This window comes from Octopus bimaculoides, chromosome 2, assembly GCF_046866305.1.
Source record: "Octopus bimaculoides isolate indiv1 chromosome 2, ASM4686630v1, whole genome shotgun sequence".
NCBI classification, from domain to species: domain Eukaryota; kingdom Metazoa; phylum Mollusca; class Cephalopoda; order Octopoda; family Octopodidae; genus Octopus; species Octopus bimaculoides.
This window is the reverse complement of record NC_142929.1, coordinates 100,104,247-100,119,450: the sequence shown is the minus strand read 5'-3', so window position 1 is coordinate 100,119,450 and position 15,204 is coordinate 100,104,247. Positions and strand designations below refer to the sequence as shown.

General features: G+C 36.1%; 1 protein-coding gene across 2 annotated transcripts in view; it reads left to right on the top strand.

Moving 5' to 3' along the window:
* Window positions 1-15,204, top strand: part of LOC106881395 (putative pyridoxal-dependent decarboxylase domain-containing protein 2) — a 90,697-nt gene that overhangs the window by 32,280 nt on the left and 43,213 nt on the right. For both annotated transcript variants that reach the window (XM_052978495.2, XM_052978494.2), the window contains 2 exons: window positions 3,772-3,822; window positions 3,935-4,027. In XM_052978495.2, coding sequence (XP_052834455.1) covers window positions 3,772-3,822; window positions 3,935-4,027 — 144 coding nt within the window. The remainder of the gene's footprint in view (window positions 1-3,771; window positions 3,823-3,934; window positions 4,028-15,204) is intronic.

The window sequence follows — 15,204 nt, the reverse complement described above, 5'->3', positions numbered from 1 at the left end:
TCACCATTACATTTATAATGCTTTCCCTGCGTTTGTGCGCACATATACACACACGCACACACAGACACACACGTATGTATGTTCATAGAGGTAAATAGGTAAATATGTATATATGTTTGTGTGTTGGCACCTGTGCCACTGGAGCGCTGAAAGCACCATCCGAGCATGATCATTGCCAGAGTAGCTATCTGGCTTCCATGCCAGTGGCACATAAATAGCACCATTTGAGTGTGATCGTTACCAGCATCGCCTTAATGGCACTTGTGCTGGTGGCACATGAAAAAAGCATTCGAGCGAGGTCGTTGCCAGTGCTGCTGGACTGGCTCCTGTGCAGGTGGCACATAAAAAACACCATTTATATATATATATATATATATATATATTATGATTGACCGTTGACTGAACACTATTCAATTTTTTTTTCTCCGTGTTTTTCTCCTTGTCTCCGTATTCTTTCTGTTGAAGAGCGTAGCTCGAAACGTCAAAGACTTTCCGTATTCCCGAGCGTCATACTAATATATACTTTTGTTATTTACACCACCTGTCCTCGTCTGTTGTTATTTTTTGTATATTCTCCCATATATATATATATATATATATATATCATGTTCATTTAACATCCATTTTCGAGGTATAGTTTTATGATTATGTTTCAGTGATAGCAGCACAGCAATCAGACACCTACACTTTACATTGCTTAACTCTCTCTCATATTAATTCTGCCAGTGTAAAATCTGTCTTCCATCTCTCCAATGCTAATAAATATGGTTGAGATGATCAAGTGAAAGATAACTCCAGAGAACCTGCAAATAAAAAAGCATCTACAGGATTATTTTGGGAAAACACGAGTAATTTTCCAGTTATGTAGGCAATACTGAACCAATAAAATAGTTTTCAATTACTTCCTATACCTATTATTAACAGCGATAATAATCCATAACATCTGTGTACCATCTAGATAAATAGGTCAGCCTGAGTCAAGTGTCTCAATGATTGTCTCTTTGAAATGGTGGTAGGATATAGATCCAGATTATTTGCTAACCCTTTTTGCTAAGGAAGCCTGTTGACCATTTAAAATAGATAATTAAACCATATTTTTTAGAAAAATAAAATATCTAGATCAGTAAATTAAATTTTTTTTTATTGTTTTTAAACCATGATAGATTTCACTTGGTCTTATATTTGTTATTTCTTATCTTTGCTGGGAAAAATAAACGATATGAGAAGTGTAAATAGTGGTGGAGGTGGTGGTGTTGTATATTTGTTGTTGATGGACATAGTAGTGTTAGGGTTGCAGTGATGACAATTACTTACAGTAAGGTACATACATGCATTATTTTAGTTTTATATTTCATTTCACAAAAATAAGTTGATCGCAGCCAACTCCTTATTTAGAAAAATTAACTTCACCTCCTCCATTAACCAGAACAAACTATTACAGTTCTCTCTGCATATACGCATGTGCGCGTGCCTGTGTGTAAGTATGCATATGATTATGTATCTATCGATCCAGTGGCATTTTATTTTATTTTTTTTTCTTCTTGTCTATTTAACTCGTATATCTTCTGGTTAATTTTATTTTGTATACTGTATTTTTTCTAATAGCTTGCAATGGCTTCTTTTAGTCAAATAGTCAGCTAATGAGACGGTATTGTATATGTGTGTCGAATAAAACAGTTTGAGTCATGAAGTTTACATGTTTAGTGTTTACATTGAAATTTGTTGTCTTAATTCATTTCAGAGTGTATGAATGTTTTTGATATACTCTGAGTTTCATGTTCAAGCAGAGATATTTGATGAATAGAGGATCAGGCTTTGGTTTTTATCCTAAATGTAATCAAATGTCTTCATTGAATATGAAACTTGAGTTGCTATCAGGAACCAATTAAGTTACATGTATGTGTATATGTATTTGCATGTACACACACACACACACACACACACACACACACACACACACACACACACTAGCATTACACCCTGGTGTTGCCCAGGTGTTATGACCTTCAGCCACAATGTATTATTTGTTCCTTTCTTATGGGCAGAATCGGCACACGAGGAATATGAAGCAAATGACTCATCTTTATAAACATGTTTATTGGTCATTTTCTGATGAACAATAATGTAGTTTCAGTCTACAAAATTCAGTCACAAATCTGTGGTTGACCTAAGGCTATAGTAGAAAACACTTGCCCAAGGTACCATGCAGAAGCACTGAATTTGGAACCATGTGGTTGGGAAGCAAACTTCTCAATCACATAGTCATTCCTGCACCTAATGTGTGTGTGTGTTTGTGTGTGTTTTTACATTTGTTATTAAATCGAGTATTGTGTCCCACTATGCCTCAAAGTTAGCAGTTTATCAAGCAGAGATCTATAAAATAAATGCTAGGTTGAAATATGTACTGAGGTCAGTATGATCAATTAAATTTTTGAAGTTGATACCCCATCATGGTGACAGTCGAAAGACTAAACCCAGTAAAATAATGTTTAAAGACCTAATGGCTTCAAATTTAAGGTAATGGATTACTAACCACGAGATGAGTTCAAAACTTTGTATTGAATTTTCATTCTATACAATGACACTATATGTACATCTCAGTCTACTTGACTTCTAACAATTAACAACTGTAATTTGAAGTTGAATGGTTAGCAGTAAGAAAGATGTCCAGATTTCTTTAAAAATTATTGTGGAAAATATTGTGAGAAAAAGTATTTTCTTCACCACAACAAAACACACAGAAGTGTGTTTCAGGCAGAGTTGCCTCCCTTAGCTAAAGACCTCAAAATTGTGTGTCCCCTCCCTTAGCTAAAGACCTCAAAATTGTGTGTCCCCTCCCAACCTTGTAAATGGGGTAGATTGTCGCCATTTTATATTTTTTATTTTGTGCATGTACATTGTTTGTTTTCGATTTTGTCAACTACACAGTATAGTAGGGTCAGTTTGGCACCGTCTGTGAGAAACACAGTACCACGACACAATGCATTTTGCCAGAAATTTGGAAACGACATGCTATATACTGCCTGGCATTCGCATCAGAAGCTCCAATACAAATATTTCAGAGTGTTTGGGTGTCAATTTGAGGACAGTGCACAGGATTTGGAAAGAGTTGGATGAATCTAATGGTGATTATGAAGGTATGGCAGCTCGGAAAACTCACTCTGATTGTTCTGATAAGAAAAGAACTCCTGAATTTGTTGGTGAGATTCAGGCCATGATTGACAACAATCTCTCCAAGTCAGTCAGGTCTATCACCAGGGACATGGGAGTGTGTGCATTTCTTATCAGGCAGGTAGTGCATGAAGAGATTCAGTATTCCTCATGCTAGATGAGAAAGTGCCAATTCTTATCCCAAGCCATTCTAGGACAAGAGGAAAGACCGTGCTACGAAGCTTTTGAACAAACTCAAGCATGCCCTCCAACTGAAAATGCTTTGGTTTTTCTCAGACAAGAAAATTTTCTGTCAGGATCAGATGGCGAACACACAGAACAACTGTTGGCTTGTCGTGTCCCCAAAACATGTACTGAGAGTGATAAAAATCAAACATCCAGTCAACATCATGGTGTTTGGAGTGATCACTAGTGATGGTGATGTTATGCTGCCATTCATCTACCTACACAGCTTCAGACTGTGTTTTGTGCCATATGCAAAGCTTTCAGCCTTTAAGGAATGATAATATAATAATAATAATAATAATAATGATGATGATAATAATAATGTATCTTGGTCTTTAATGAAGTCTTACATATTTTCTTTTTATTTTACTGCAGGACTGAAGAACATGATGATGTTGAAGAGTCAGAACTGCCACAACATATTTTGTAGGAAACCATATTTTTATAATGGAATTTATTTGATTTTTGTTGTGTATTTGTATGGTATAATGCATTGGCATTCTTTGTATCTGTATGTTGTACATTTTAAACCTTTCAGAGAACATGCCTCTGGGATTTACAATACTATGAAAGAAATTGAGAAACTCATTGCTTATGAAAAAGTGATGGATGAGGGTGAAGAAAAAACTCAGTGAGTAGTATTTTTTCTTCTAGATTATTTATGTTGCTGATTATATAATGGATGCATATTAATTCATCACTACAGACTCCAATCTATGATCTAATTGTGAGGTGTACCATTCCAATCAATGTAATTAGTATAATAGCACATTTGGGAAATCTCAATATAATTCTCATCAGTAAATACCTATTCAACTTATATTATTTCAATTTGTTATTTTACCAAATAAATAAATCAAGTAATTCAACAAGTGACTGGGGAATCTGTAGTCTCTCTTAAATAACTCAATAGAAATTAATTGGTACTTGTAGATTAGAAAGATATGTGTGGGAGGCTACAACTGGGCAAACATCAAAGTATGGTATTAGGTTTCTTGTTTTTAAAGCAGTGAGCTGGCCGAATCATTAGCATGCCAGAGAAAATGCTTACTGGCATTTATTCTGTCTCTTATGTTCTGAATTCCGATTCTGCTAAGGCCAATTTTACCTTCCATCATTTCAGACCTGGGTTGATAAAATAAGTACCAGTTAAGAACTGGGGTTGATGTGAGCAACTAGTCCCAGCTTCACAAAATTTCAGGACTTGTGCCTAAGTAGAAAGAATTATTATTATTATTATTGTTAAGGCAGTGAGCTGGCAGAATCTTTAGTGCACTGGACAAACTGCTTACCAGCATTTTGCCTGTCTTGATGTTCTGAGTTCAAATTCTACCAGGTTGATTTTGCCTTTCATCCTTTCAGGGTTGCTAAAATAAGTACCAGTTGAGCACTGGGATTTATGTAATTGACTTATCCCTCTCCTAAAATAGCTGGTCTTGTGGTGCCAAAATAAGAAAGTAATAAAAGCAGTGAGCGAGCAGAATTGTTAATGTTGGGCAAAATGCTTAGCAGCATTTCTTCTGGCTCTTTTCATTCTGAGTTCAAATTCTGCCTAGGATGACTTTATCTTTTCCCTTTTGTGGGTAGGGTCTTAAAATAAGTTCCAGTTGAGTATTGGGGGTGGGGGTAAATTGATGCAATCAGCTTACTCCCTCCCCTAAAATTGTTGGCCTTGTTCCAGAATTTAAAACCACCATTATTATTATTATTATTTGTAGTCGTGTTAATGGAATGCAATGCAAGCTGGATTCTGATTTAATGTCTAACATAGTTTACTCTTTTACTTGTTTCAGTCATTTGACTGTGGCCATGCTGGAGCACCGCCTTTAGTTGAGCAAATTGTCCCCCAGGACTTATTCTTTGTAAGCCTAGTACTTATTCTATCGGTCTCTTTTGCCGAACTGCTAAGTTACGGTGACTTAAAAAACACCAGCATCGGTTGTCAAGTGATGTTGAGGGGACAAACACAGACACACAAACATACACATGCACATGCATACATATATATATGTGTGTTTGTGTGTGTATATGTATGTGTATATGTGTGTATGTGTATATATGTGTATGTGTGTGTGTGTACACATATATATATGTATACATGCACACATATATATGGATATGTGGATGTATGTATATGGGTATGTGTATGTATGTATATATGAAAACACTTGAGTTCTTTTTCTTTTATATATATATATATATATATATATATATATGTATATGTATTTGTATGTATGTATGTATGTATGTGCATGCGTGTGTTTACGTATGTATACATGTATGTATATGTATATGCGTATCTGTTTATTTTATTAGGTAATAGGCGTAGATGTATAGCTATGTGTATGTGTATATTTCTATTTATACATGTGTATATATATAAATGGATACATATGTGTATATGGGGACATGCACACATGTGTATATTTGTATATGCGTAGGTACGTATGTGCATATGTATAAATGTGGATGTATGAGTGTATATATATATGTGTGTGTGTATATATATATATATATATATATATATATATATATATATATATATATATATACAGGTGCACATATGTATGTATATATATATATATATGTGTGTGTGTGTGTGTGTGTGTCAATATGCATGTATGTGTGTCTTTGTGTATATGTATTTATGTATGCATGTACGTTCTCACACATTTATAGGTATGTGTTGTCCAAACCACTATCCGGCAGCGTCCAATTCTCTTGATTCATTTTCAAATGAATCAAGTCATAACCTTATCCATCTATTGTTTTCATAATCGGTCATTATGTCTTACATTTAAGATGATTCCCATGCTTTCCCTGATGAGAAGGTTACAATTTTAATATCAAAGATCCCTATGGATCACACAGGTTGTAATCCTTTGAAACATATGTAGGAATAAAGTATGCAATTATAACATGCGTTTTCTCCATTCCTTAAATTCTTAAATATACTCAAATATCCAAAATTTCAAGGAGTTCCTGCCTTAAAAACAGGAACTAAACCACAGTTATTTTGTGTTCTTTGCTACATTGGTTTCTATTAACCCATTTATTCTATATATATATATATATATATATACACGACGGGCTTCTTTCAATTTCCGTCTACCAAATCCACTCACAAGGCTTTGGTTGGCCTGAGGTTATAGTAGAAGACACTTGCCCAAGGTGCCACGTAGTGGGACTGAACCCGGAACCATGTGGTTGGTAAGCAAGCTACTCACTCCTACGCCTATATACAGCCACTCCTTAACATTTTGACTGTCTATGTTGAAATGGTTCTGTTAATTGGGATATTTTCATTTGTGCTATTAGTGCTGGTATTTTAACCATTTTCAGACACATGGTGTTTTGGTATGTGTAGCCAAAAAGACCCAAATTTTTTCTCTTGAGATTGAAATTGATGGGCACATATAGAAAACAAAGGATAAAGTGCCTAAAACTACTTTATTTGTATGTAAAACTATATATATTACGAAAATTTATAAACAGTACAATACGTCTATCACAATAAGAAAACCTAAAACAACACTATATTGGTAAATAGAATAATACAAAAACAAAACAAAAATATGTACTGGAAGATGATCTCTGATTGGCTATTATACTTCAAAACCAACCATACACAACTTTTGTTTCATTGGGCTGATGGATTGGACTCAAAGTCCTTTCAGTTTGTATCACTTGGGTTGATCAATCGGCCCAGGTGTCCCAAGAGAGTTAACTAAATGCTATTCATTAACATTAGATATCCAAATATTAAGAGGGCATGCCACCTGTCTTTCACTGATCTGCCTCAGCTAAGGATGAAATATGGTAACTGTTGAATATAAATATTGTTCCAGTGATGTGATCTGCAACAAGAGGTATATTGGCAAAAACACATCTCTTGCTGGTTCAGTCTTTCCAGTTGTAAATAGGCATCATGGTTAATCAGCTCGAAACTATGGAGAAAGGCGTAGCAAGTGTTATATCAGCTTGTAATTAATTACAAGTTCAAATCTTGAGTCCTTGGACTGAAGTAGAAATGGATAATGTCAGTATTGTTATTATTCTTGAAATACTAAATATGGAGTCTCTATAATTCCTGTTTGAGTTCTAAATCTTACCAATTAATTGACTAAAGTATCTGTTAGTTGGAATTGTGCTTTCAAAAGAGAGCAAAAAAAAAAAAAAATGACTCAACTTTTTATTATATATCTGCAAAGGACATTGAAAGTGAGAGTCTTACTAACATAGGCATAGGTGTGGTTGTCTGGTAAGTGCCTTTTACTATAGCCCAAAGTTGACCAAAGCCATGTTAGTGAATTTGGTTGATGGAAGCTGAAAGAAGCGCGCGCACACACACACACACACACACACACACACACACACATACATGTGTGCATGTATGTATGTACGTACATCTGTGTGTGTGTATCTTTGCCTTTGTCTCCCCCACCTCCACTTCCCAACTAGTGTTGGTTTGTTTACAGTCCTATAACTTAGTGGTTTAGCAAAAAGGAACTGATTGAATAAATGCCAGACTTTCAAAAAATTTTTTAAAAGAACCTCAAAAAACATCAATTTGATCGACAAAACTCTTTGATGTGGTACTCTAGTATGGCCACAGCCTAATGCCTGAAAGAAACTAGTAAAAGATAAAAGTTAGAAGCCAATGATAAGAACTAAGGAAACTCTTAAATCTCTTGTGGCAACAGATGTTTCTTTTGCATGTCTGGTGTACCACTGACTTATAGAGCATTCTGACATGTAACAAATGTTACTGAGTAAACATAGACTGATATTCACGTTGTTGTGGCTGAATGCCATATTAGTGATATTCCATTATAAATAATCTTTACTAGTCATTTTCATCATCATTGTCATCATAATTGCTGTCATCATTTAATGTCAGTTCTCTATGCTGGCATGGGTTGAACAGTTCAACAAGAGCTGGATAGCCAGAAAACTGCTCCAAGCTTCAATGTCTGTTTTAGCATAGTTTCCTTCATAATACCAACTACTTTTCAGAGTGTTCCTGGGCACTTTTTTTTTACGTGGCACCGAGGTCACCAAGTAACTTGCAAGACAAAACCTCTCAATTGAAGTGGGTGTAATATTGAGAGACTTGGCTTTGTGCCAAGTGATGAAAGGTTAAAGTATGATAGAGGGACAGAAACAGATGTCCTGTTATAAGGGAGATGCATGGTTACCCCAGTTGGAAAAAAAAAGGAGGGTAGTGAGGAAGATGTGTCAAGGAATACCTTCAACTTAGAGAAAGGTGAATATTAGAGAAATGTTAGATATAATCGTCATGTAATGTCTGTTTTCCTTGCTGGCATGGGTTGGATGGTTTGACATGAAGTTGGCCATCTGGGAGCAGTCAAAACTCCACTTGTCTGTTATGGCAAAGTTTCTACAGCTGGATGCCCTTCCTAGTGCTAACCACTTAATAGAGTGTGCTGGGTGCTTTTTATGTGCTACTGGCACAGGTGTTTCTACACTGTACCAGCATGGGTGCATGTACAACAACACAGTCATGGGTGCATATTATGTGGTTCTGGCACCTGAAAGGACAAGCTTGTATGTGCGAGAGACAGCGATTTTACTTAGCTTGATGCATCTTACCAAGTACAACTAATCGTCACCGCTGCTTCCTTGTAATTTCCTCAGTGAGGCCCAATGTCTAAATGACATTGATTGTATGCTGTTGATCACCAATTTCAACTATCACGCAATGTCAAAACAAGGGGATACAAACACACACACACATACATGCATGCATGATCTTCTTTCAGTTTCCGTCTAATAAATCCACATGCAAGGCTTTGATCAGCCCATGGCTATAGCTGAAGACACTGGTCCAAGGTACCACACAGTGGGATTGAACCTAGACTATGTAGATAGTAAGCAAACTTCTTACCACACACCAAATCTGCACCTAATCCATGAGATCAACTGTAGAACTTTGTAAAGAATTTACTGGTTCTGATATCTGTGATAGTTTTTGATAAAATATTTTCTGCTTTAATAATTCCTCCTCTCCTATACACAGATGCATTTATACATGCACGCACATATTTGCACACACTCACACACACATTCATGCATACTCACACTCGATATTTTCATCTACTAAATTCACTCACAAGGCTATTAGAGAAGACACTTACCCAAGGTTACTGCACTGTGAGTCTGAAGTTGAAATCACTTTATTGAGAAGAGAAGAAAACTTCTTAATCACAAATCCATGTGTGTACCTGGAATGTGTTTAAATATTCAACCTTTTGGCTAACATCAATAGTAAATATTCAATATATCTGAGAGCATTTAGAATATTAGCTGGAGCAACAACAAAATAGAAATGTTCATTAACATTAATGCAAACTGTGGTTAACTCGACTAAAATCTTGCTCAGTTACTTCAAATATCAAGGAAACTCACTTAGAACACTACAGTTTCATCATCATTTAACGTCCGCTTTCCATGCTAGCATGGGTTGGACGATTTGACTGAGGACTGGTGATCCAGTTGGCTACACCAGGCTCCAATCTGATTTGGCAGAGTTTCTACAACTGGATGCCCTTCCTAACGCCAACCACTCTGAGAGCGTAGTGGCTGCTTTTACGTGCCACCAGCACGAAGGCCAGTCAGGCGGTACTGGCAACGGCCACACTCAAAATGGTGTATTTTACATGCAGACTTAAACATGGATGTTCTGTTGGAACAAATTATACTGCAGTAGTTACCATGAGAGAAATGCTCATTGGCCATGTCAAAACAACAGGACAGTTTCTCTTATGGTAACTGCTGCAGTATAGTTTGTTCTAACAGAACATCCATGTTTAAGTGGACATAAGTGTTACCTCCCTATATTAAACACTGCCTCTCTCACTAATCAATACCCAACTAAAATGTTTACAAAAATTTGCAAATCTTCTTCCATAATCTCTGTTCTTTCATGACTGGAACACATTAGTAGAACTGCATAATAAAAAGGCTGTTTTCTCTTTAGGACAAGAAAATACTAGTGTTGAAGAATTACAGACACTCTGCCAAGTCTAAGTACTGGTACATTAGAATATGCCTAGCATGTATGAGATGAAGCAGTTGGTACACATATAAACTTTTTATTGTGAATTCTTCACTCAAATCGTCTTACTGTTTACTAAACCTTCACTCACAAACACACTGCAATTATTAACCCATTACCACATTATGTTCTCTCTATTTCTTCCCTATCATTACTAGAATGGTTCCTACTCCTCAGAACTCCTTAGATATCGGGTACATCACACTTCTATCCATCACATTTGCATCAGCACTTTGTGAAACCATTGTACTATTCTACTTTCCATGGACTATGCAGTGACCCCCTCCCTTCCTCACCATCAGATAATCTGCATACGAAACTGTATGCTATTGAAATCTTTCTGCAACTATCAGCATTGTTACAGAGGGCAATTTGGTTGATTTTATTATGCTTTTTTTTTTTTTCCCCTTTTGTAAGGTACAATGGCAAAATCTAATATACATCCTGAACTTCTGTCTACTGGGTCTAAAGCTCACCACAACTACTTCATTGTGATATTAGCTGATACACTTTACTCTGTGTACTTTAGTTTATCTTAGTGAAAAAAGAGCCATTCTCATTTTATGGTTCAGTGATTTGAAACAGGAAAGGCACTGAGGTGTAAACCTACATTCATTTCAATTTTATTTCAAAATCTTAATTTTACTAGTCTTTTCACACCATGATATTTCAAGCTCATTCAATGTGTCCTTCTAATACAGTGTAGTGAAATGAGTGTTAGTCTCCTAGCGTCTTGTTTTCCTCTATTTCAATGTATTTCAAGTTTGTCTAATGATAATATTTCTAGCATTTAGCAGTTATAAAATTTTGCATATATAAATCCATGGCAACAGGCTTAGGAAATCTCTTCTTCCTTTTAGAAAGTTGCATGAACTGAATGATTTGACTTTCTTTACTTGTTTCAGTCATTGGACTGGAGTCATGCTTAGATACTGACTCAAAGGGTTTAGTCAAGCAAATACCCTCTATGAGTGGAAAAAGTGATTTACCAATTCCTTATGGGATTTCCCAATCAAATTGTCTGCAACCCATTTTCAGCCAAACGTTTTTCCAATTTCAATGGATTTCGCTCAAATTTGATGTCAGTGTTACTTAGTTAGGTTTGAAACAAAGCGCTTGATTAGCTTAATAATCTAATTTAATCCCAGGCAACGCCAGGCTATACTGCTAGTATGAACTATTTTTTCGAACAACTTAAAACACAAATGGTAAAACAGGACAAACAACATAAAGACATAAACCACATAAACTGTTGATGGCTGTTTTTCCACTCTCGTATTTCGAGTATTTCACAACAAGATATGCTTTTGATAAAACAGTTGGTCCTACAAAGCAAATTAAATAAAATTTGGGATTTTGCAGAGGGTCAAAATTGATAACAAAAACAGGACAGTGAAAACAAACAGGAAGGTTTGCTAAGCCTAAACAAGGTTGTTGTAGTGAACGCGTAAATCAAGCTTGGACAGGAGACAGACAAGAGCACATCTTCCTTGATCCTGTTTGTCTCCTGTCCAAGCTTGACTTACGCGTTCGCCACCACAACCTCGTTTAGTCTTAGCAACCCTTCCTGTTTGTTTTCACTGTCCTGTTTTTGTTACCAATTTTGACCCTCTGCAAAATCCCAAATTTTATTTAATTTGCTTTGTGGGAACAACTGTTTTATCAAAAGCATATCTTGTTGTGAAATGCTCGAAATACAAGAGTAGAAAAACAGCCAACAACTGATGAAGGGTCGTTCTTTATGTTGTTTGTCTTGTTTTCCATTTTGCGTTGTTCGAAAAAATAGTTCATATTCCATGCACTGGTACTTCATATTTTTTGTTGTACACATTTCATGATGTCCTGTGCCCACATATGCATATGTATATACGTATAGATGTAAGTATGTACATTATACGTATGTATATATGCTTATATATATATTATTTATATTATTATATGATTGAACGCCATGCATCCTCTTCTAAGTATGTTTTATATATATATATATACATATATATATATACACATAGCAAACACACACGTATACATATATATATATATATATATATATATATATATATATCATGCTAGCATGGAAAGCGGACGTTAAACGATGATGATGATATATTTATTTATGACAGGCTTCCACACAGTTTCCAGCTACTAAATTCATTCAAGGTACTTACCCAAGGTACAACACTGTGGGACTGAACCTGAAACTATACGGTTGCAAAATGGGCTTCTGAATCAAACAGCCACACTTGTATCTTTGTAACTAAAACACCTATTGATCCTGATTTTATTGATGAGACATTATGACCAAGTGAAAATAACATTAACCTTTTGAACAGTTGTAATTATGTATGTGGTTACTGGTATTGTACTGTGCAATGGGCAACACTTTCTCTGAATTGACAGTGTAAAAGGGTAAAATAGAAAATAGAGATCACAACACAAAGTGAAGATCCAGTCTAACTGAACATTTACAAAATGTAGGTTGATGGTTAATGTTGTTACAGTCATCTCTTCCCTTCATAGGAGACTTATCAAATAATCTAGTTAGGCAACAGTGGCTGTTCAGATATATTAGCAGCAGAATGGATTGATATCTCACTTGTTTCTTTCCTGTTTACCCTTTTCATTGGCAGTTTTTTTTTTTAATCAAATTCCTTATCAATGAAATGTTGATATTGTGGAATGCATACTGAGAAAACATATTTACTTTCAAGTATCAAAAATAATATTCCATGTACATAAACAAAACTGAGAAATGTAACGGAGAAAATAACTAGCAAGGAATCAAGGATGTAGGTACGTATCATCATCATCATCATCATCATTTAACGTCCGCTTTCCATGCTAGCATGGGTTGGACGATTTGACTGAGGACTGGCAAGCCAGAAAGCTGCACAGGCTCCAATCCGATCTGGCAGAGTTTCTACAGCTGGATGCCCTTCCTAACGCCAACCACTCCGAGAGTGTAGTGGGTGCTTTTACGTGCCACCGGCACAAGGGCCAGTCACATGGTACTGGCAACGGCCATGCTCAAAAAGGTGTTTTTTACGTGCCACCTGCACGGGAGCCAGTCCAGCGGCACTGGCAACGACTTCTCATTTATGTGGTTCTCTCTTATGTGGTACCTTGGGCAAATGTCTTTTAACATGGCCTCAGGTTGATCAATACTGTGTGAGTGGAGTTTTATTCTTTTATTTGTTTCAGTCATTTGACTGTATCCATGCTGGAGCACCACCTTTAGTTGAACAAATCTACCCCAGGACTTATTCTTTGTAAGCCTAGTACTTATCCTATTGTTCTCTTTTAACTGCTAAGTTACGGGGACGTAAACACACCAACATCGGTTGTCAAATGATGGTGGGGGGACAAACACAGACGCGCGCGCGCGCACACACACTCACACACACACACATGATGGGCTTCTTTCAGTTTCTGTCTACCAAATCCACTCACAAGGCTTTGATCGACCTGAAGCTATAGAAGAAGACACTTACCCAAGGTGCCATGTAATGGGACTGAACCTGGAACCATGTGGTTGGTAAGCAAGCTACTTTACCACACAGCCACTCCTGCACCAATCCTACTGTGTGTGTTAGTGTATACATACATGAAAGATGTAAACATTAGTGAGAAAACTAAAAATTTACAACTTTAAAATCGAAGTACTCTGTATGATATTTGTTCTACACAAACAATTCCTTGTGAATTAGTGATTGATTCATTAGGTGTCTGTAATCTAGTATATTATGGTTCACAGAATGTGATATAAAATAAATGGACAGTCGAATTAGTATGACCGACATGAATGGCCTTTTGTTGGTTATGAAGTATTTACTGTAGTAAATCTGTGATCCTAACACTTCATAGAACAATTTTTGCTAAGTCAAGGAATAATGGTAAGGATTTACTGACCCATGAGCACCATTAAAAAGAAACAGTTTTTAAAATAGTGACCTTTAGTCATGAATTACTATATGTCATTGAGACAGAATGTATCAATTTTGTTGCTAAGAAATCTCATATGGACAATTGGTTAAAAAGTTTACTTTGCAACCATGAAGTTCCAGTTTTGATTCCACTGCATGGCATCTAGAATAAGTGTTATTTTCCATAGTCTTGGGTCAAACCTTCTTTATGGGTGAAACTGGGTAGATGGATTGTACTTGTAGTTTGAAGATATATATCTCCTGTTATATGTTGTCATGCTGATTTATCATCATTGCCATCATCCTTCTAGCATACACTATTCCATGCTTGCATGGGTCAGATGGAATTTGATGAGGCAGATTTTCTTTAGCCGGACACCTTTCTTGCAGTTGTTAGATGAATTCTGGTGTGCAGATGCTTCCATAATACTTGCTGTGTTCTTTCCTGCAGGCCATGGCTTCATGGTTTCTATTGCAGCTATCCATGTTACGTCTTACAGCCTTTACTATGTTCACAGAGCATTGAACAGCTGTCATGATGTCTGTAGTTTGACACCAAGCTCAAGTTACCCTGATACAGGCAACTCTTTTGTAATATTCAGGTGGTTTCCAGTCATCCATGTCAGCTAACTTTTTGCCTACTACAACTTTAAATTTTATGTTCTCAAACATCACTGACTGCTCACCAATACTGAATAAAAAAGACATAAAAAAATCGTCAAATTTAGCTTAAACATCCTGTAACTCTTAAGATGAAATTGAATATATTTTGAATGCATTGTGTGGATAGTTCTCCCCCATTTTTTT